At 39.7% G+C, this 24235-nt stretch overlaps 1 protein-coding gene across 1 annotated transcript in view; it reads right to left on the bottom strand.

Annotated features, from left to right (window-relative positions):
• Positions 1-2286: 2286 nt before the first annotated feature.
• The window catches only part of LOC144593566 (uncharacterized), a 46543-nt gene continuing 24594 nt past the window's right edge, over positions 2287-24235 (bottom strand). The window contains exons 2-5 of the mRNA XM_078399318.1: positions 11415-11559; positions 9137-9627; positions 8610-8820; positions 2287-4530 (exon numbers count right to left, since the gene is read on the bottom strand). Coding sequence (XP_078255444.1) covers positions 4364-4530; positions 8610-8820; positions 9137-9627; positions 11415-11559 — 1014 coding nt within the window. The 3' untranslated portion in view covers positions 2287-4363. The remainder of the gene's footprint in view (positions 4531-8609; positions 8821-9136; positions 9628-11414; positions 11560-24235) is intronic.

The raw sequence follows: 24235 nt of genomic DNA, 5'->3' as shown, positions 1-24235 counted from the left end.
TTTACAATCAGTACCCCGTTCCTGCCCTCTCCCCATACCCCCAGACTCCGCTATCATTAAGAGCTCTATCTAGCTCTCTCTTGAAAGCATCCAGAGAATTGGCCTCCACTGTCTTCTGAGGCAGAGAATTCCAGATTTACAACTCTGAGTGAAAAAGTTTTTCCTCATTTCCGTTCTAAATGGCCTACCCCTTATTCTTAAACTGTGGCCCCTGGTTCTGGACTCCCCCAACATTGGGAACATGTTTCCTGCCTCTAGCGTGTCCAATCCCTTAATAATCTTATATGTTTCAATGAGATCCCCTCTCATCCTTCTAAATTCCAGTGTGTACAAGTCTAGTCGCTCCAGTCTTTCAACAAATGACAGTCCCGCCATCCGGGAATTAACCTTGTGAACCTACGCTGCACTCCCTCAATAACAAGAATGTCCTTCCTCAAATTTGGAGACTAAAACTGCACACAGTACTCCAGGTGCGGCCTCACTAGGGCCCTGTACACCTGCAGAAGGACCTCTTTGCTCCTATACTCAACTCCTCTTGTCATAAAGGCCAAAATACCATTAGCTTTCTTCACTGCCTGCTGTACCTGCATGCTAACTTTAAGTGACTGATGAACAAGAACACCCAGATCTCTTTGTACTTCCCCATTTCCAAACTTGACACCATTCAGATAATAATCTGCCTTCCTGTTCTTACCACCAAAGTGGTTAACCTCACATTTATCTGCTTCTGCCATGCATCTGCCCACTCACACAACCTGTCCAAGTCACCCTGCATCCTCATAGCATCCTCCTCATAGTTCACACTGCTACCCAGCTTTGTGTCATCTGCAAATTTGCTAATGTTATTTTTAATCCCTTCATCTAAGTCATTAATGTATATATTGTAAATAGCTGCAGTCCCAGCACCGAGCCTTTACTGCCTGCCATTCTGAAAGGGTCCCATTAATCCCTACTCTTTGTTTCCTGTCTGCCAGCCAATTTTCTATCCATGTCAGCACCCTACCCCCAATACCATGTACTCTAATCTTGCCTACTAATCTCCTATATGGGACCTTATGAAAGGCTTTCTGAAAATCCAGGTACACTACATCCACTGGCTCTCCCTTGTCCATTTTCCTAGTTACATCCTCAAAAAATTCCAGAAGATTAGTCAAGCATGATTTCCCCTTCGTAAATCCATGCTGACTCAGAATGATCCTGTTACTGCTATCCAAATGTTCTGCAATTTCTTTTATAATTGACTCCAGCATCTTCCCCATCACTGATGTCAGGCTAATTAGTATGTAATTTCCCATTTTCTCTCTCCCATCTTTCTTAAAAAGTAGGTGACATTAGCTACCGTCTTAAAAAGTGGGATAACATTAGCTACCCTATTAACGTGTTGTACGGTGCCCTCCATAATGTTTGGGTCAAAGACCCATCATTCATTTATTTGCCTCTATATTCCACAATTGGAGATTTGTAATGTATAAAAATGGCCTTTACTAAAATCTGACTATGTGCACTTTAACCACATGTGATTTTTTTCTATTACTAATCTCAAATTGTGGAGTACAGAGGCAAATAAATGATGGGTCTTTCTCCCAAATATTATGTAGGGTACTGTATCTTTTAATAGCAATGAGGCTGATTGGAGTTTAAAATTAAGTGTTTCGGAAAACTATTATGGTAACAGTTAAAGTTACCGATAAGGCCTCAAAGACCCACTGCTCTGTGACATTTCCAGTCAAAACTCTAGTTTTAGAATCCTCTGCCCTGGGGATAAGCCTGCATTTTATTTGTTTGTTTGTTTGTTTGTTCGTTCCAGTAAAGGTGCTGTGCACATGGCAGCCAGCCAGCCAACAGTTGCTTGTATTTTCTCTTTGTTTTCACTTTTAATTTCAAGTTTTCGTGTACCTTGTTGTGTGATGTGACTGTTGGCAGACCAATTTCCCTCCAGGGATGAATAAAGTTGTATCGTATCGTAGAATTGGCTGTTGCTCATTGAAGGCCAAATTTCATCATCCCATCAACTGGTGGGCAGGCTCCACAGCATGCAACATAATGCAGACACTACACAGATCAGATAAGATTCACTGAAACCCGTTGTGCTTTTCAGGAGGTTAATATAAAGTTTATATTATCAATTTGAAATTTCCACGAAGATATTTCCTTCTGCAAATGCTTCACAAAACACAGGCTATTCCACACCAATGGCCAGGGGTCAATTGGTGTTAAACATTAATCTCCAGCACTTATACCACATTTAAGGAGATCAACAAGGAGCACATCTTTTCATAGCTTCGAAATCATTTAATTTCAGAGTTTCCATCAAATGGGTCCTATCACATTCACAGACCACAGAAATTAGTGTGTCAGAGTGCCTTTATTGCTTGATACAATTAGAAATAGCACAGATAATAAATAGAAAACAGTAAGACATATTTCAACACTTGTGGAACCAATCACTAATTCATAAACCCTGTGTTCAACCAAATCTTTTGATAACTAACATTTTTGGTAGTTACAAATGGTTCAATTCACAAATTGGCCACTATTTCTGTTGTACAAAAATAATTATATGTTTTAATCTTTGTTACCTTGGAAATGTTATGCAGATTTCATACTGCAGAGGAGCCAGGTTAGGAGCACAGCTAACTTTCACAGACTAATTTAAATTAAATGGCATTAATTAGAAGACACCAAAAGGCACACATCCCTGGTTATAAACCATTTGTTCAGAATTTCACAACAGTTTTAAAATACAAGATGTTAAAAACAACAAATTGGGAATGCAGAATGCTGATCAAACTTTGTAGGAATAGTGGAGGGAGCTGAAAAAAAGAAAAATCTCCTGCAAAGGCAAGATTATGCCAAGGTTCAGCTCATGTGTATTGATCTATGCAGAAAGGTGCATAACTGTTTTTTAATGCTTGGTCACATTCAGTAAATTACACCAATTGAGGAGCTTTCAAAGTCTCAGCATAAACTGGCTACACTGCATGACTGCTTACTACAAGCATACCATCATTTCTCAGACAAAATAAATATCTGGGAAAAAAAGTGAAATGTTTTATAAGAGTTACAGGGACTGCAAATGCTGGTTTACATAAACAAAAAAAACATGCTGGAGTAACTCAGCGGATCAGGCAGCATTCCTGGAGAACATGGATAGGTGACGTTTTGGGTTGGGACCCTTCTTCAGACTGGCTGGAGGGGAGGTAGAAAGCTAGTGGAGGAGGGGGATGAGTAAAGCAAAACAAGTGATAGGTGGATATAGATGTGGGGTGGTTGATAATTTGATGGTTAGATGTGTTTTAACAAAACATCCCCTCACCTATATCCACCTATCACTTGCCAGGCCCCCATCTCTTTTCCAGCTGCCCCCCCCCCCCCCCACACACAATCAGTTTGGAGAAGATGTCCTGACCTGAAAAGTCACCTATCCATGTTCTCCAGAAATGCTGCCCAACCTGCTGCATTGCTCCAGCACTTTATGTAAGTTTTATTTAGTTAAATTAGATCACCAAGTGAAGATCAGGAAAAAAACACCTATGTAAAATGGTGGTGGAGCTGAGAGGGAATTGCCAATATTTAATATTTTACAAACTCAGATGTCCAGCTCTCTAAAATAGGTCAGGTGCTTCAGTGGCTGATGATATCATGAAAACATATTATTAACAGGAATGAGGCAAAAAAGCATTGGGATCAAAAATATATGTAACTCGAGAAAAATTCAGCTATTCCTGCCATCCGCCATTGATTAATTAACTTTTCAGTAAATACATCATTTTTCAATTAATCCTTCTGTTGTCTTAAAACTGAAGCAATTGTTAAAATTACTGTCAGTTCTTTAAAATGGTTATGTATTTTCTCAATTAGCTACATAGTACAACACAAAATATAAACAAATGTGTAACCAAAGGTGTCTCTATAGTCTATACCTATATTATTAGATACACACCTTAAGCTTTCATACAATTTGAAATCATATCAATACAAGTATTTCCCACCCATTTAGTAAATATTTTTACATTATAAAAATTTACATGTGTAGTCATTTTGCAGCTTTACAATGTAATATTGTAGATTCCCAACTGTTTGATTGGGGTTCAAAATAAAAGCCTAACTTTGCTTACCCTAATTTTGCACAAGGCAGCTATCCATGAGAATATAAAAATTGAAGCCAAATTGCAATGCTTCCTGTTAAAAAAATTCATTGTCTCTACCTGTCTGAGAACTGTCGGAAAGTACAATTATCATGGAGATAGAGATTAGACTGGCAATTTTCTGATTCAATTGTTAATGCAGGCAAGAAGAAGGAAAAAATAAAACAACTTGTTCTTTTGGCATAAAGGAATAATGCAAAACTTTAAAAACATATTTAGGCGTAGAACTCCTCCTGTTTTATTGGCTTTTGGTAGCCTCCATTTGGCTGCTTTGCTTCTTCCAAAGAATAGCTTCCCTCATCCTTTTTCTTCATCCGATATACCAACAATATTACCAGCAGGACAGCGATCATGAGTCCCACAAGTCCTCCAATCACAGCAGCTTAAAAGCAACAACAAAAAAAGTCGTTGTTAATCACCTCAATGGATTTTGTAATAATAAGTTATGTTCCAAATTATAATATCCACAGCAAAAAAATCACAATTATTGAACACTGTCCTCCCAAAATAAATCCAGTGAGTTGTTTCAACCACAATATATGTGATTCAGTACACACATATTATTCCTCAGGTCTATCACCACGTAATCATTGCCATCAATATTTCCTGTTCTACTGGTCCTTTGAATCTGGTAGCAGAAAATAAGTACCGCACAAAATAAATTAGCTTTAGAAATTGGAATACAAATGCTTGGAAGGGTTTACAGTCAGAATTTACTGAAGTTTAACGATAGTGCTTTTGGAATAATAAGTAAAAGTTAAAGGACATCACACAGTAATTGTCTTCCTATATGTATGTATATATGTATATATATGTGTGTGTGTGTGTGTGTGTGTGTGTGTGTGTGTGTGTGTGTGTGTGTGTGTGTGTGTGTGTGTGTGTGTGTGTGTGTGTGTGTGTGTGTGTGCGCATGATGGAGTAACTCAATGGCAACAGAAGACATGGATAAGTCACATTTCAGGTTGAAATCCTTCAGACTCCATCAGTTTTCCAAAAAAAATCAAAGATTTTTTAAAGGGAGAGCATTATATTCTTGTCAACGTGAATACCAAAGCAAATGAATTGTGTTAATTTTAGAAAAAGTTGATCAAGAAGAAGTTTAGCCAAAGTAAATGTAGGCCAGCATGAATTTCTTGAGGAAAAATCAAGTTAAACCTTTTTGATAAAGTCAGGACCGATTTGATAAAGTTTTTTTAATGCAACAGACAGAGCTCATGAAGATGATTTATCATTATTGTGTGCATCGACTTCCAAAGGCTTTTGATAAGGTGACATAAAAAAGGGCTATCAACAAATGTAAGCATATAACATAAAAGGAACATAGATTGCATGGAAATGAAGTTGCCAAAGTGCCAAGAGGGTTGTGGTAAACGGTTGATTTTTTGGAATGGAGATAAATATATAATCTCCAATTCAGTCTGAAGAAGGGTCTCGACCCGAAACGTCACCCATTCCTTCTCTCCCGAGTTACTCCAGCATTTTGTGAATAAATCGATTTGTACCAGCATCTGCAGTTATTTTCTTATACTAAATATATAATCATATTGGTTCATTATTGTCATGTGTAGCGAGATACGGTGAAAAGGTTTGTTTGCATGCTATCCACTCAATTCATACTATACATGTGCAATCAATCCATACACAAGTACAACAGGTAATGCAAAGATAAAATACCAAAAAGCAGCTTTATAGTGCTACAGTGACAGAGAAAATGCAAGGTCTACAATGAGATAGGTTGGAAGCTCGTGTCTACAGCATAGTTTTTCAGAGGTAATGTGATAACATCAGGAAAGAAGAGGTTCCTGAATCTGGTGGTACATGTTTTCAAGTTTTTGTATCTTCTGCACATTAGGAGAGAGGAGAAAATGAAATGATATGGGCAAAAATAATTCTTGATTACGTTGGCTGGTTTCCGAGGTAGCGTGAAGTATAGATGGAGTTGACTGATGGGAGGCTGCTTTATGTGATGTCCTTTGTGTGACATGACTCCAGGGTGAAAGTGGTAATTTCTAATTTTGTGGATGACACAGAAACTTGGGACTATTATGAACAGCAAACAGGAAGTGAAAGATTGCAGCAGGACATAAATATGCTGATGGAATGAGCAGATGTACTTTAATGTGGAGAAATGTGAAGTCATGCATTTTGGTAGGACGAACAAGGAGAGGCAAGATAGAATAAAGTATTCTGTTTTAAAAGGGATGTAAAAGAAAGAAACCTAGGGTATTTATGCACAAATAATTAAAAGAGGTTTTAATTATTAATTAAGGTTGAGAAAATGTTTGTTAAGCCATGCACAATTATGGCTTCATCAACGGGAACGAAGTATAAAAGCCGGAAAGTTATGCCTGACTTTTATAAAAGGTTGATGTGGCTAATTTCTTTTTTTTTAAATGATGAGAGACTTGGCACTGTTGAGATATACCTCACAGTGCCAGAGACCCAGGTTCAATCCTGGCTACTGGTGTTGTCTGTGCGGGGTTTGTGTGTTCTCCCTGTGACTGGAAAGGGTATGCTTTGGATCCTCTGATTTTCCCCTGCATTTCGAAGACGTGCAGGTTTATAGGCTAATTGGCTTTGTAAATTGCCCTTTCTGTGTAGAATGCGAAAGTGAGTGACCGATGGTCAGTGTGGGATCAGTGGGCCAAAGATCTGTTTCCATGCTGTCTCTCTAAACTAAACTAATAGGTATGTAAGTAAATTGGCTTGGTAAATGTTAAATCTGTCCCTAGTGTGTGTAGGATAGTGATAATGTGCGGGGATCATTGGTCTGCTCAGACCTGGTGGGCCGAAGGGCTTGTTTCCGCGCTGTATTTTTAAATTAAAAACTAAAACTAAACTAAATATGGCAAACATCCCTCCCAAATCATGAATAGTTAGGTAGAAATTAAATGATGATAAAACTTAAAACAAATTCAGCTGGCACATCTCACTAATTCGCTTATCTAGTATCATTAGAGTGCATTGGCAAGTCAGGTGGACAATGTAGTGAGGAAGATCCGCTTTGGTCCGCTTACTTCATTGGGACGGGTATTGTGTACAAAGGTTGGGACATCATGATGCAGCTGTGCACGTCATTGGTGAGACCATGCTTGGAGTGCTATGTGCACTTCTAGTCACCTAGCAAAAGGAAGGGTATCATGAAGTTGGAAAGGGTACTGAAGAGCTTCACCAGGATGTTACATGGACAGACGGCTATAGTGAGAAGTTGGATAGGCTCAGATCTTTTTCTTTGGAATATAGGAGGACCTTTTTGAGGTGTATAAGATCATGAAGAGCATAGAGAAGGTGAATGCTCATTATCTTTTTCCCTGGGTGAAAGATTCTAAAACTAGAGGGTGTCGGATTAAGATGAGAGGCAAAAGATTTAAGAGGGATTTCCAGAGCAGTTTTTTCTGCCAGAGGGGAGTCCATACCTGGAATGAGCTGTCAGAGGAAGCTAAAGAAGTGGATACAATTATGACTTTTAAAAAGACATTTGTATTGATACATGGATAGGAAGGATTTTGAGAGTTATTGGTCAAATATAGGCAAATTGCATTAGGCCAGTTTGCATATTTGATTGTTGTGGATAAGGTGGGCCGAAGGGCCTGTTTCCTTGCTGTATAGCTTAATTACTTAATTGGAACATGGTTTAATTATCCTATCTCACAGAACATATTACTCAATTTATCTTTTTTAGCTGGAAAATTGTGCATTCACAGTAAATATTCAATTGCTCAAAATGTAAACCGCTGTAAATTAAACATAATCAACTTTCTAATTCAGTTTGAGGAACCTATTTGAAACTGTGAAATCTAGTCAACATGGTTTCTCTAGAGGTTAATATCCATCAAAATCTAAAACCAGCTCTGAATTCCAGTGGAAAATTCTAAATTGCACTTTTTACTGAAACTTTTCTTTTTGTTAAATTGCTGCTTAAAAGCAGTTCAGCAAACTTGCTACAACACATTTAATGCCAGTTATTCAAACCTAAAACTAGAATTTCAGCAATATCATGACTTTGCACAGTAATGAAATGCTTTTAATCTTTAGATTCCTCTGAAAAAACAACTTGTGAAAATTATTGATGAGTTAATGTTTGGATTATAGATATGTATTTGACAATAAAGAAAAACACAAAGTCAATAAACAAACGGTGGCACTTCAACAATGATAGGGAGAACTTGTTAACATTTGAAATGTCATGTCTTCAGCAGAAAATGTCAATATATATTTTTGCGTGCGCGAATGAATCATGGGCAGTTTTGCACGTTTCGCTATTTATCTGCATTTAGAAACAATGAAACATGGAAAACAGGTGCAGGAGTAGGCCATTCAGCCCTTTGAGCCAGCATCGCCTTTCAATATGATCATGGCTGATCATCCAAAATCAGTACCCCGTTCCTGATTTCTCCCCATATTCCTTGATTTCCGTAGCTGATTTAAATTAGTTTGCTGTAGAAAATGAAAAATACATACCTGCCAATAATTCACGTCTTTCCAGAAAACTGCCTGATGTACTGAAGTCATGCACGTGGCTTTCTTTTGGTGGCTGCACCGAACTTTGGTAATCTTGAATGAGGTCTTGCTTCCGAGCATTTGTGCTCACCATTTCATCACTAATGAAAATGTCATCTATTTCATTTGGAATTTTCATATTTACTATTTCCACATCCTTTTTCACTGCAATCTGAGTAAACCAATTAAGATTGGTTAAGAATTTAACAACAATCATGGTTTTGCTGAATTTAATTGTTTTTATACGACTTTAAGAATACTTTGACAAAATGTATTTTAGTATTTGATACAAATATTCACATTTAGACAAAATGTTCAACTTGCTAAGGGTGGCTTTCTCACTAGAGTTGTTGTTTAGTAGCAGTTTTCAGTATGTGAACTCTCTACTGAGTGAACAGAAACAATCCTGTGACTGGGGAATAATTCCTAGTGCACTTGCTAACCCCCTCGCTTATCAGCATCATAAACAATTTTTTTGCAAAACTCACCTCTTCAATTATATTAACTTTTGTGTCTACCGTTGTAGCTATTTCATTTTCATTTTCCTTTTCTGCAACCATATGTGACCCAGTGATGGATTCATTCTTGATAATGGCAGTTGTATCATCGGGTAACGTGCTTTGAACATTAGGACCAGCACTACTCGTATGTGGAGCAGCAACAGTTGTGTTGTGCTTGATGTCAACAATACGTGGCCTGAAATTGTTAGCTCTGGTTTCAGGCACAATGTCATTAAAGTCTTTTGAAATGGTGGAGGAAGGCATAGGGCTGGTCAGTATGGCATCAGTAGTGGTGTCAACAGCAAGCAAATCAGTAAGCACTGGTATTGTGCTCATATCTTTCACGACATCTTGGCTTGGGATGTCAGTCACAGTCACTTGGCTTGAAGAAAGCGGACTGCTTGAAGATGTTGAAGGAGCAGCAGGGTAATCTGTTGTAAACTTTGCAATGAAATAGTCTTGGTTCAGCATAAAACCACCTGCAAACATAACCAGAGCAAGAAACAGTTAGACTAATATCTACTTCAGATGCAAAATTCTCAAATTGATTCCTGTCATGATGATTCCTGTCTTCATCCTTATCTGAAGGAGCTTCCCGCTTTGCAGGTAGTGGAACGGTAGATCTTCCCTATCACATGGTGGCGGTCGAGTTCGTCATTACCCTGTAGTACAAACACTATCACGACACTGGATTCTCTCCATTAAAATAAAACTCCACCATAATCAAAACTTGGGGCAGACAAAGCTGTCAGGATCTGGATTCATAAAGAACATTAGTCCATTCTTCCAGATGCTTAGCCCAATTACTGCAAAGAGTGCTCTAAGAGTGCAGAAAAGATTTATGAGGATGTTGCCAGATACTGAGCTAAAGGGAGAAATTGGGCATGCTAGACCTTTTTCCTTGGAGCGCAGGAGGCTAAGGGATGATCTTATGGAGGTGTATAAAAATCATGAGGAGAATTGAATTGGTGATTCATTTACTCATAGGCGAATCAAAAACCAGAGGACATAGGTTTATGGTGAGGGGGCGAAAGATTTAAAAGAGGGGCAACATTTTCACAGCGAATGGTGTGTATATTGTATGAGTTGCCAGAGGAGGTATTTGAGGCATTTAAAAGACACTTGGGTAGGTATATCAATAGGAACAGAGGGATGTGGATTAGATGCAGGCAATTGGGACCAGCTCTAGTTGAGGCATTTTGGTCGGCATTGATGAGTTGGGCCAGAGCTGTGGGACTCTATGACTCTATGTATAATTAACTACACCTCGAGCAGGAAGTTATCAGATGACTGAAGTACTAATAAGCATCTTGTTAGCATTATTGCAGCTGTGCAATTTATTATTGGCGCATAATCTTGTTTATCCTCTACAGATGGTATAAAGGAAACATAATACCCAGATATTCAATGCACCGGATGTGGAATCTTTGTTCCCAGATACTGCATCAAGGTGAAAAGAAAACCAAACCGCAAGGCCAAATAAAAGAAAAGAAATTCCAATTTATTTATTTTGAACCTTTTCTCCACCTTGCTCCACACAGAGAGTCACAGTGCATTCTTCTTCACTCACACAATATGCTGGTGATTCACACAGTTTGGAATTAGTGGTGTAATACCGAGTCGCAGAGCCATACAATGCGGAAACAGGCCCATCAGCCCAACCTGCCCACACCAGCCAACATGTCCCATCTACACTCGTCCCACCTGCCTGTGTTTAACCCATTTCCCTCTAAACCCATCCTATCCATGTACCTGTCTAAATGTTTCTTAAATGTTGCGATAGTATCTGCCTGAGGCAGGTACTACTTGGCATGCGAGAGGTAGCGGAATTGATGCCCGCATCCTCCATGTTTTCACCCATGGTCAGCCATGACCGAGGGGAGCCTAAGAAAAGTACCTGCCTCAACTACCTTCTCCGGCAGCTCAACCTCTCCATATAGCTCAGGCCCTCAGGTCTTGGCAACATCCTCATAAATCTTCTGTGCACCTTTTCCAGCTTGATCCTTGTCCAAAGCCAGTCAGCTGTTGGGGGAAAAGGTGCCTTCTCTGTGCTGGAGGGGATGGTGAAGTGGAGAAGAGAGGATGGCTGTGACAAATTGATTTCCTACCTGCCATGGCATAGCACATCACATCACCTCTTCTCCCACATTTTGACTTGGTGGGGATTTTAAGAAGAGTTGGCTCTGGCTAAATTTTATTTGTATTCAAATTCCAAAACAAAAAAATCAGATGAAAAATGTCTAGGAAAAATATGATAAACACTCACCACCAGAACCAAATCCAGATCCAGAACCAGAGCCAGAGCCAGAGCCAGAGTATAAATCATCATCATCGCCTTCTTCAGAATAGATGTCAGACTCTTCCACTTCATTGGAAGATAAGGTGTGGTGTGACTTTGTTGGTCTGTTGGCCTAAAACAGACAAGACAACATTTACAATGATGGTTGCAAGGAGGAAGATAAATAATTGATTTATACATTTGTAGTTTCACTATCTTGTATTCATTCTGGCCTTGCTTTTGTTTTTTTTTAAATTTCACACATCCAAAGCATTGTAAAATAATGGAAAGTCATAATGTTTTTTAAACTGCAGACATTGGTCTGCTATAGAATACAAAATGATGTTTTCTGCTCTAGTGAATCGACTTGAAATGGTTAAGCATCCTTTGAGTCTGCTTAAACAAATGAAGCCCAATAGCCTGATCTCCTTCACAGTTCAGCTGCAGACATTAAATAAACCATTTCAAACCGAGTACAGTATATGTGGTTTCACTTCAAAACTAGTATCTTCCTGTTGACTGAACTATTTCCCCTTCTGCCTCCAAAGCATATTGGAAGCAATGTTACAGGATTTCTTTTTGAGGGGATTTGCACAGAGGGAATGGTCTGATATTGATTAGCCCTTAGTTTGATGTACGATTCTTCAGAACAAAATTCATAACAGCTTTTAAGAGGATTGTGGATAACTATTTGAAGCTGGGTACTGGGAAAGGGGAGATAATTGATTAAGCAACTACCTCTTTCAGAAGTAAACTGAAAAAAGTTTCACTTCTAGCACCAGATGTCAGACAATTAAAGATCAGTCTGTCTTTACTATTCACAGAGTTTCAGCTCAGTAATGCATTGTATATCCTCATACCCGCTCCTTCCCTCACCATAGTATTTAGTTACCATACTTGGGAAATCTTGCAAAAATACTAAGATGGGTTGGAATATTTAAAAGTGCATGCTCATGAGTCATGTGCTCCGGGAACGGAACAATAAAATTCTTACTTGCTGCAGCTTTACATGCACATTATTGTACGTTTATTGTGTGTAATTGCATTAATCAACCGTATAATAACTTAATACTCAGTAATACTTGATAACCAGACATAATGGCACAAAATCAAAGTTTGTAGTGTAACCAAAACAAACTCCACGGGTGGTGTTGCTGGGGTAGGGTTGTGGTTAAGGTTGTGCAGTGAGCTTTAAGAGCCTGATGGTGGATGGGAAGAAAGGGAGCCTGGAGGTCACAATTCTCAGGCTCCTGTACTTTCGTTCCAATGTTAGCAGTTAGCCAGGGTGAAGTGGGACTTCAATGATAATAGCAGTCTTTTTGAGGCCAGTGCTTCCTCTAGATCTCTTCAATGGTGGGGAGGTCAATATCTGTGATGGACCAATATCTGTAGCCTCCTTCGTTCCTGGGCATTTGTGGTACTGGACCAGGCCTATGCAAGCTGTCAGTATGCTCTGTACCGTACCCCTGTGGAGGTTCGACAAAGTATATGGTGACATACCAAATCTTTTCAATCTTTAAAGGAAGTAAAGGCATTGATGTGCTTTCTTTATGCTGGGGGCAGGACAGACCTTTAGAGACATCCACACCCAGGATATAACTATATCCAAGTTATCCATGATTCAGTTTCATGGGAACCCACATGTAGGAATTGCACATGGATTCAGATCATTCGCATGTGCTCCAATGGACGGCACAAAGACTTGTGCCTTGTCCAACTTTCTGCCAAACTCCCCTCTCCTGTATCCACTCATCTCTTGTCTAGCTTTGTCGTCGTCCCCCCCCCCCCCCCCCCCCCATTTCTCTTCCAGCTTTCTCCCTCCAACTACAATCAGTATCTGTGTTCTCCAGAGATGTTGCCTGACCTACTGAGTTACCCCAGCACTTCGGTGTCTTTTTTTTGTAAATCATCAACTGCATTTCCTTGTGTCTACATTTTACAGTTGTTATTCAGTTTATTTTTTTAAATCTATCAATTACATTTTGCCAAAAAAAGACACTAAATTATTGGATTTCTAGGCCTTTTTCATTAATGGCCATTGGACAAATCTTATTCATTGTAACCTGAGAGCAGAAAGCATCTAGGAAGTTATTGTGAATTAAGCGTTGAAACGTAAAACAAAATATTACAGATTAATGTCACAAAAAAGTGTGGCTGCTGAATTTTTTAGCAGCAAAGTTGAACTGGGATTGCCTGACTGCTTTGATGTGTTGAGTAGGAGTGAAGAAAGCGAATGGTATGTTGGCATTCATAGCAAGAGGATTTGAGTTTAGGAGCAGGGAGGTTCTGCTGCAGTTGTACAGGGCCTTGGTGAGACCGCACCTGGAGTACTGTGTGCAGTTTTGGTCTCCTAACCTGAGGAAAGACGTTCTTGCCTTAGAGGGAGTACAGAGAAGGTTCACCAGATTGATCCCTGGGATGGCGGGACTTACATATGAGGAAAGACTAGATAGACAGGGCTTGTACTCGCTGGAATTTAGAAGACTGAGGGGGGATCTTATAGAAACAAATAAAATTCTTAAGGGGTTGGAGAGGCTAGATGCGGGAAGCTTGTTCCCTATGTTGGGGGAGTCCAGAACCAGGGGTCACAGCTTAAGGATAAGGGGGAAGTCTTTTAGGACCGAGATGAGAAAACATTTCTTCACACAGAGAGTGGTGAGTCTGTGGAATTCTCTGCCACAGAAGGTAGTTGAGGCCAGTTCATTGGCTATATTTAAGAGGGAGTTAGATGTGGCCCTTTTTGCTAAAGGGATCAGGGGGTATGGAGAGAAGGCAGGTACAGGCTACTGAGCTGAATGATCAGCCATGATCATATTGAATGGCGGTGCAGGCTCGAAGGGCTGAATGGCCTACTCCTGCACCTATTTTCTATGTTTCTATGTTTCTAAAAGCACTTGTGCACAGTGCGAAATAACGCATGTATGTATACAGGTTATTAAATGTATTCAGGTTATCAAAACAAGATTCGTAAAGTGCTTATGGCAGATTACGTGAAAACAAACCTGCATTTATGAAAAGCTTTTCATGATCAAGCTTGAACGCACCACCTTGTTCAAGAACAGCTTCTTCTTCACTGTTCACAGACTCTTGAACTGGCTGGGGATGAATTACCTGATCTTCCAATCTACCTCATTATGGCCTTTGTACATTTGTAAATCTGCATTTTCTCCATTGCTGGAACACTATCATCATACAGCACAGAAACAGGCCCTTTGGCCCAACTTACCCATTCTGATCAAGATGCCCCATCTATGTTAGTCCCAATTGCCCACATTTGCCCCATATCCCTTTATACATTTCCTATCCATGTGCATGTCCATATGTATTTTAAATGTACCTGCCTCAACTACCTACTCTGGCACCTCGTTCCATTTACCCACCATCCTCTGTGTGAAAAAGTTACACAATGGGGATGTAAAGAGTCAAGAATGGGATAAAACCAGGTCACAATGGCATCATTTTGTCACCTGAGGAAAATAGACAAAGTTCAAGACTCCAACCCAGCTCAAAGACCATGTTTTATCAGTAGCAGTGAGTGCAGCCATCTTGTTTGCCACTGAGACTTGGGCTACCAACAGAGGTACCAGCAAGCACTTGAGATCTATCACCATCTCTGCCTCCACAAAATCTTCCAAATTCAACAGCATGATTAATGAACGCAACTGATATAAATGTCCTCTCCCAGACTAACTTCAGCATTGGGAGGCCCTAATTCCATCCTATCAGTTTTGATATGCAGGTGATGTTGCTACATGCCCAATATTGTTTTCCTGAACTAGACACTGTACACTAGGCTGCATCATTGCCAGGGATTACCAGGAAGGCAGAGGGGAAAGGATTGAAAGAAGGACGTTCTCAAAACCACCTTGAAAATGTGTAACATCCCCACTGATTTGTGGGAAACTCTGGATCATGGCCAATTAAAATGGAGGAGCGTTTGGGATGGCAACGGGAACCATAAGTCCATCTGTCCGAAGCACAGAGAGCCCAGGATAAATAGTGCAACGATACCACCTCCAAGACTACCCAAACATCCACCACTTTCTGACCTACTCCCAGCTGTGGGCAAGTCACTGGATCCATATTATTCTCATCAACAAACCTCAGTACACACAGAACTGGGAGGAAACACATAACCCTGTCTGGTTAGCACAAGAAAACAAGTTAGCATAATCCTGTCTGGTTAGCACAAGAAAATAATCTGTCTGGTTAGCAGAAGAAAACAAGTTGACAAAATTGAGCATAATGTTGTGACATTGGAAGTCATTCACTCTGAAAGAATGTAAAAACAACATCTTTGAATGGTGAAAAATGCTGTATGGAGTGAAATAGTTTTCTGGATAAAATGGTTCAAGAAATGCAGGACGTAATCATGCAGATACCTCAAGCAATTAGAAAGGCAAAGTTTGGTGCCCTTTCATTTAAATGTTGTGGATTTCATAGGTAAATACGTCTTGCTGCAATAACACAGGGCTGGGACGATCCCTTTACTGAGAAAATATATACAATATTAAACCAGAAACTTTTACTCCCTTTAGAGTCAATGTCACTCATTGTTCCTGGGAAAGGTTGTGTTGCGAGAAATGTTTGAGTAAGATGGATTTCTCATGGAAGCACAAGAATTGTAAGATGGATTAACAATGCAGTTGCTAAGAGGCAGTTGCCTCTGGATGGAGAGTCGAGAACTCAGACCGTGAGACCCAAGCTCACCAGCTCAGGCACTAGTTATTTTAGATGTAGATGAGGAGAAGTGTTTCTTTCAGACTTAAAAAAAAAAATTCAACCTCAAAGTCTGTGGATGCTCAATTGTAAAGAATATTTGAAGTTTAGACCAAATGGGCAGCATTGCAATGCTGTCTCACAGTGCCAGAGACCCGAGTTCAATCCTGACCTCGGGTGCACATTTTCCCTGTGTCCATGTGGGTTTCCTCCGGGTGCTCCAGTTTCCTCCCACATCCTAAAGACAGGTAGGTTTGTAGATTAATTGGCCTCAATAAATTTTCCTCAGTGTGTAGGGAAAGGACGTGAAAGTGGGATGACGTAGAACTGGAGTGAACAGGTGATCCGTAGTCGGAGTGGACTCTTAGGCTGAAGTCCCTGTTCTCTAAAACTAATAACTAAAAACTAAATGGACAAGCAATCAAGAGATGCGTGTCAGGCAGAACATGAATCACCACCAAATCAGCCAAACAATTTTTGAAGGGAATACATAGATAAGGCCAGAGACTTGCTTACAGCTTTTCTTTCTCAGGCTATAATGTAGTTGCCATTTCAGGAAACACTGCTATGCCTGTCTCATGAAACAGCTAAATAATGACCAGCTCGTGAATGTTTTTGCATGTGTTGTTTTTTTCAAAAGGTTAATGCAGAAGCTCAGATTTCAAAATAGACACTAAAAAAAAAATCGAGCGCATCCTATCAAAGAACACAACTTGTGACTATTATGAAATAGAAATGCACCTGTATTTTAAATGAGATAACAATAAAATATTTTCTTCTATATCTTCTATGTTTCTGCAAAACCTGTCGATATACTTTCATGTACTTTGTGGTAAATTATTTTTTACCAGCAAGGAGTGCCAATGAACTTTATACTTTGAATGTGCTTTGGTAAAACGGAGTTGGTTTTGGGTTGGAAAATGTGTAATCAAATAAGACTGTACTTTGAACTGCAAACAAAGCTAGAGGTCAAACCATTTTCTATTTAGATGTACCTTTTTAACTCTTCCCTTTTTGCAGAAAATGGTATCACTGCAGTAAAAGTACAGTTCCTTCATTTAGAAAGCTCACTTCAGAAAATGGTCATGATTGGTCAAAAAGTCACATTTCCAAAAACTTTGAAATCTTTACAGGTACCAGAATTAAGCCTTTAATGTGTAGAATAGATTCCACTAAGGAATAAATTTAACCTCAATGGTGAGCTGACACACAAAATCTGGCATTTCGGAAAAGATTAAAACTAAACATTGAATTAAAGTTCAAAGTATTGATACTGAAATAATTATAAATTATTAATTTCAATATTGCAAGGCAAGCCATAATTTACTTTAAAATAATCCTTAGCACAATACTTAAATATCCAACAGTCCCCTTTGAAACACAAGTAACTGCAGATGCTAGTTTACAAAAAAAAACGCAAAGAGCTGGAGTAACTCAATAAGTCAGGCATCATCTCGGGATTGATGACTTTTTGGATTGTGACCCTTCTTGAGACTGGTCCCTTTTGATGTGATATATATCCATAGGTCAACATCTCAGATGAATTTGTTCAGGTTTCTGGTTATACACGCCATCTTGTTCTTATTTTTCCTTCCTCCATTTCACTAAATCCACACGTCCCAAATCAGTTCTGTACTTTAATGGTCATAACAGAAGATCATTGCCCTTTAATTTTATCTGATTCTACCTCCATAGATACTGCCTGAATTGGTGACTATTTCCAGCATTGTCTGCTATTAGTACAGATTGCCAGCACATGTGTTTTCTTGCAAGTTATCAAAGAAGTAACATATCTGGAAAAATATTGTACATCTTAATTCTGAAAATGCAAATCTTTTCCAACATTGTTAGTTGGCAACATTGATGTTTGCCAATATGGAAGAGAATCGCTTCCATGACATCAAGAAGTTTAAGATCATTTACGAGCATCAAGATAGTTGGATTTCTATCAACTAGAATAAAAAATAAATCAAAGAAAGTGATCACTTCAGGGAGGATAATGCAGTTCAAAATAGTATCTTGTATACCAAGCTGAATAGCAGTCAGTAGAAAATCTTGTAAAATGCATTTTAGTGATATCACACCAGAGAATTCCTTTAACATATTTTAAATAAATATTAGTATGCCATAATATGCAATAAAATTAGTAATTTGTTGCATGCATAAAAAACTAAATGGAATTTAAGAGGTGAAAATTTGACTGGAAATACAGTATGGAGGCAAATAACTCTTATTCACCATGGGTTCTATACTTCGCATTTGTAGGCCAAGACGATAAGAAACACCTAAACAATCTATGCCAGCCTCTGATGTATCTCATGTCTCCATGCATTCACATAAACTCCTGAGTTCACCTTTAGAACCTTCATATTCTCACTCTCTCGCCCCTTATTATCTCTTCTAATTCTGCATCTTTGCTATTGGCAAGCAAATAATGGAAAGCAATCAAAGCGCAGTTAGTTTCCTTTAAAGTTATTTTCAAAACTCATATGCCATGTATTCAACAGATGTCCATTGCTAACAAACTCCACAGGACAGCACTGCTTGCTTTTGATATCTTGTGCAGTAACTGGGATGTATTATGAGCAATATACTGAAATCTGCTTGAAGCATTTTTGGGGAAATATGTAATTCACACAGGATTTCGATATCACTGTCAATGCCATTGTCTACCACAACTGCCCTTAAGGAGTGAGCCACTTTCTTGACTTGCAGTAATTGTGGTCTTCAAGTTATTCTTGCAGTAGCTGTTGGGGAAATGAATTCCAGTACAAGATCTCCCCATGACTTACAGAAATGTGTTTTTATGCAAGTTATACCATAAATATATTTTTTAATGTTCAAGAGAAGTAAGTTAGTTACAGAAATCCAAACATCCTCATGAGGTATGGAATACGAGTAGCTAGTTAATTTAAAAGACATATAATCTTTAAAAAACATTTAACCTCCCTACAGTAATCAAATGAACAACATTGTCTGTCAAGAAAGATCGGCTGCTGGTTTACAGTGGAAGATCAGATAAGAGATTTCATTTGGAAACTGACAAGGCAATCTCTTCTATTGATATTTACACAATATTTCATCAAATAATGTAACATCCTTTGGTACCTTAAGGCTATTAAAACTAGCCTATTGGATGCGGGAGAGAGAGCTGAAATTGGCTTCATGGAAGGAAGCAGAGGGTGATGGTGGAAGGTTGTTTCTCGGACTGGAGGCCTGTGACTCGTGGTGTGCCTCAGGGTTCGGTGCTGGGCCCATTACTGTTTGTCATCTACATCGATGATTTGGATGAGAACATACATGGCAAGATTACCAAGTTAGTAGATGATGCAAAAGTGCGTGGTTTTTGCAGATAGTGAAGATGGTTGTGAGAAATTGCGGCAGGATTTTGAACAATTGGCCAGGTGGGCTGTGGAATGGTTGATGGAATTTAATATGGAGAAATGTGAGATGTTGCATTTTGGGAAGTCTAACATGGGCAGAACCTTCACAGTGAATGGTAGGGCTCTGGGGAATGTTGTAGAGCAGAGGGATCTAGGAGTGCAGGTGCATGGTTCCTTGAAGGAGGAGTCGCAGGTCAATAGGGTGGTCAAAAAGACTTTTGGCACATCGGCCTTCGTCAGTCAAAGTATTGAGTATAGAAGTTGGGAGGTCATGTTGTAGTTGCATAAGACATGAGGGAGGCTGCATTGAGAGCATTGTGTTCAGTTCTGGGCACCCATGTTATAGGACAGATGTTGTCAAGCTGGAAATGGTACAGAGAAGATTTACGAGGATGTTGCCAGGACTAGAGGGACTGAGCTACAGGGAGTGGTCGAGTAGGCTGGGACTCTATTCCTTGGAGCGCAGGAGGTTGAGGGGTGATTTATAGAGGAGTATATAATCATGAGAGGAATAGATCGGGTAGATGCACTGAGTCTCTTGCCCAGAGCAGGCAAATTGAGGACCAGAGGACATAGGTTTAAGGTGTATAAGAAAATAACTGCAGATGCTGGTACAAATCGATTTATTCACAAAATGCTGGAGTAACTCAGCAGGTCAGGCAGCATCTCGGGAGAGAAGGAATGGGTGACGTTTCGGGTCGAGACCCTTCTTCAGACTGATGTCGGGGGTGGGACAAAGGAAGGATATAGGTGGAGACAGGAAGATAGAGGGAGATCTGGGAAGGAGGAGGGGAAGGGAGGGACAGAGGAGCTATCTGAAGTTGGAGAAGTCGACGTTCATACCACCGGGCCGCAAACTGCCCAGGCGAAATATGAGGTGCTGCTCCTCCAATTTCCAGCGGGCCTCACTATGGCACTGGAGGAGGCCCATGACAGAGAGGTCAGACTGGGAATGGGAGGGGGAGTTAAAGTGCTGGGCCACCGGGAGATCGGAAAAGATTTAATAGCAATCTGAGGGATACCTTTTTACACAAAGTGTGGTGGGTGTATGGAACAAGCTGCCAAAGGAGGTCGTTGAGTCTAGGACTATCCCAATGTTTAAGAAACAGCTTGACGTGTACATTGATAGGAGAGATTTGGAGGGATATGCAGGCACGTGGGACTAATGTATCTGGGACATGTTGGCCAATGTGGGCAAGTTGGGCTGAAGGGCCTTTTTCTATGCTGTATCACTCTATGAATCTATCTGGTTGGTCCACATACAATTTCAGATCAATACTCATCTCAAAGATGTTGATAGTGGCGGCCTTGTCAAAGGCAGCATTTCTGTATGTCTCTAAACAAAACAGGTGAGTGGAATTTGAAGAATGGTGTTGTAAATGATATTTACAGTACTGGAATACAAATCAGGGCTACAAAAAAACAAAACAAGATACCTTTGTGCTTATGAGTTCTGATTGCACACAAATTGGCTGCCTGCTTTCCTCAAATACAACAGCGAAACTGAAGCGGAATGGTAACATGTAGTTTGAAAAGGAACCTACTTAGTGTGGAGTAACTGAGCACCTATGGCCTTTGTCATCAAAGGTTTGGAGAGGCTGCTGTAAGGAGCTCTGATGAATTACATTGCAATACTTTTTTTTAAAGTTATGATGTACTGAAAAGAAAGAGTAAAGATTTAGGGAGGAAAATCTGGTGTTTTGCACATCATGTGTTTTGGTATTGTCCATCTCTAATTTTTCCTTATCAGTTAAGAATCAACCACAATATTAAGCCTGCAATCAAACATAGACCCAATAGGTATGAACCCATGAGTAAACCATATGGTTTTTTTAATACTAATGTCCATAGTCACCTCTACAAATACCAACTCTCTGTTATAGATTTATTTAGTTGTACAAATTTAATTTCATCATGTAATGGTTGGATTTAAACTCATGACTGGATCTAGGGTCTAGGGTTCTATATGCTCTTCCGGTGTCAACTACGCTGCTACCACACCCTCATCTATGGTAGCTGTAAAGTACTTTGGAACACCTTAAGTCACGAAAGGCATTTCATCAATGCATATTGCAAGAAGGTGAAGCAAAGTTGGATTGTTCCCTTATTTTAGCTGCAGTATCAAACTTCCATCAAACTGATCATTTTGGAGTCTCTTCAATTCAGAGAGATTTCCAGGTGAGCAGCTGGAAGAGTAATCACTTATGTTTTGCTGTACAAGTCAAGTCAAGTCAAGTCCATTTTATTTGTATAGCACATTTAAAAACAACCCACGTTGACCAAAGTACAAGATGTGAATCACAACACAGAAATCAGAGCTCATAATCAGCACAACTCGTGGTAAAGAGGAAGTGTGCTGTCATTGCCCTTATTTTAGATGCAGTATGCAGAATTCTACCTACATATCTTTTAGTTTTGACCATGTGGATTGCCAAAAATTAAAACTAAATACTCTTGCATTAAATGAATGTTAAAACTTTAGCAAGATCTGCAGAAACACTTCCTCTTGAACCAAAGTTATCTTGAAGGTTACTACATCTAGATCATTCCATAATTCACTGGGCAATCCAGGAAGCACAGAGCTCAGAATAAAAAAGAAGCAAGGCACAATATAAAAGATGAAAAGAAAAGTGCTTCAAATATAAATTCTGACTTTAAAGTAGAAAATGTCTAAGAGGTTATCAATGTCTGAGAGATAGTTTTCAGAAGATAAATCAGTTGAAAATGTGTATCCAAAGCATTCATATACTTCTTTTAAGTATTTAGATTTAATTTGAAGGGTTAAAAAACTATTGCATTATAGAATTCTTGGACATAGTCAAACATTTCTAAATCTCCTGTAGTTAAAGTTGGCAAAAAAAATCTACTTTACCCAATCTAAAACAACCATAAATATGGGTCCCAAATTTTATCACCAATTGGTCGATTCAGGGTTCAGGTTCAAGAGACAATTGAACTGATCATATGATAAATGTAAATTATGTTGAGAAACAGAGTGGAAAACGGTGACCTTGTGAAGGTAACAATGTTTATGTTTTGCAGTATGCTTGTTTGCTCAAAAATGCATGTTTTCAGATGCAACATCACCATTCACAAAATCAGTCCATGATAAATTGCTTTATGCCCAATTACAGAGACCGAAAGAATTAGTGCACAATAAAAATACTGGTGTATAAATGGTCCTAAAAACTGATAACTCCCAAGAACGATGACCTGCATACCAGTGCTTTGAAAGATGTGGCTATAGAGATCATGGATTCTCCAGTTATTATTTTCCTAAACACTGAAGCTTGTGGAATAATTTCTGCTGATCGGATGGTAGTAGATTTGCTCATTTATTTAGGAAAGGCGGGAATGGGAAAACAGGAAACCACCAACCTGTTAGTCTGACAATAATAGGCATGGCAGGCGAGGTCACGACCCCTGACTCGTACCGTTGCCACGCAACGCCTTCTGTGCAAAGCAGTGAACTTCAGGTAAGCACTCTATGGCTGGCAGTACATCTGTCCCAGCATCAACGCATTGAAGAGTTCGGATATTTGCTTAGACTTTTTATTCTATTTTATGTTTGGAATGACGTCTGTTGTGGAACAATTCGAGAGGGTGGTGCTGTTGAATGTTGCGGCTGCACTTTGCTGCAGCTCGGCTTCCCCCGGACCCTCCGGTTGGTCTTCTCCCATCAGCGCATCTCCGGCTCCCTCCCGGCACTCCGAGTGTCCCACCACCTCTCCCCATTCCTGTGCTAATGTTGAAGTTCAATTTAATGTGGCTGCTGCATTGTAATACACGTCACACCAAATTTCCCAATCTTTCCAATGGTAATTGTTATCCTGCCATTTTAGCACAACACTTTGAGAAATCGAAGTTCTCACCACACGAAGGATTATTTTTGGCCAATATCACTCACTGATTCATTCTTCAAAACTCGGTTTCACCATGTCCAGACAGTGCATGCACTGATTCACAGAGTTGTCTTGTATATGCCCATGAGGACCAAAGCTTCTGACGGATAATAGCTGGTCAAAACAAAAGATCTTGCACAAGTCAGAGCAGATCGTTGTGAGGCTTTCTACAGAAACACTACATCTATTTAAGCAAGGGGAAAGATTTCATAGGAACCTGAGGGGTAACTTTTTCACACAAAGAGTGGTGGGTATGGAAAAAGCTTCCAGAGGAGGTAGTTGAGGCAGTACCATCACAACATGTAAGAAACATTTAGACAGGTACATGAATAAGACAGGTTTAGAGGGATATGGGCCAAAAACAGGCAGGCGGGACTAGTGTAGATGGGACATATTGGCCAGTGTGAGTAAGCTGGGCCGAAGGGCCTGTTTCCACTATAAGATTCTCTGACTCTATGAATCTATTTACACTGAGGCAAGAAGGAACACCTTCATAGAAACATAGACAATAGGTGCAGGAGGAGGCCATTTGGCCCGTCAAGCCAGCACCGCCATTCGTTGTGATCATGGCTGATCATCCACAATCTGTAACCCTTGCCTGCCTTCTCCCCATATCCCTTGATTCCACTAGCCCCTAGAGCTCTATCTAACTCTCTTTTAAATCCATCCAGTGAATTGACCTCCACTGCCCTCTGTGGCAGAGAATTCCACAAATTCACAACTCTCTGGGTGAAAAAATGTCTTCTCACCTCAGTTTTAAATGGCCTCCCCTTTATTCTTAAACAATGTAGCCCCTGGTTCTGGA

This window comes from Rhinoraja longicauda, chromosome 5 (genome assembly GCF_053455715.1).
Source record: "Rhinoraja longicauda isolate Sanriku21f chromosome 5, sRhiLon1.1, whole genome shotgun sequence".
NCBI classification, from domain to species: Eukaryota; Metazoa; Chordata; class Chondrichthyes; order Rajiformes; family Arhynchobatidae; genus Rhinoraja; species Rhinoraja longicauda.
The sequence above is the reverse complement of the archived record's forward strand: the minus strand, read 5'-3'. Positions and strand labels throughout refer to the sequence as shown.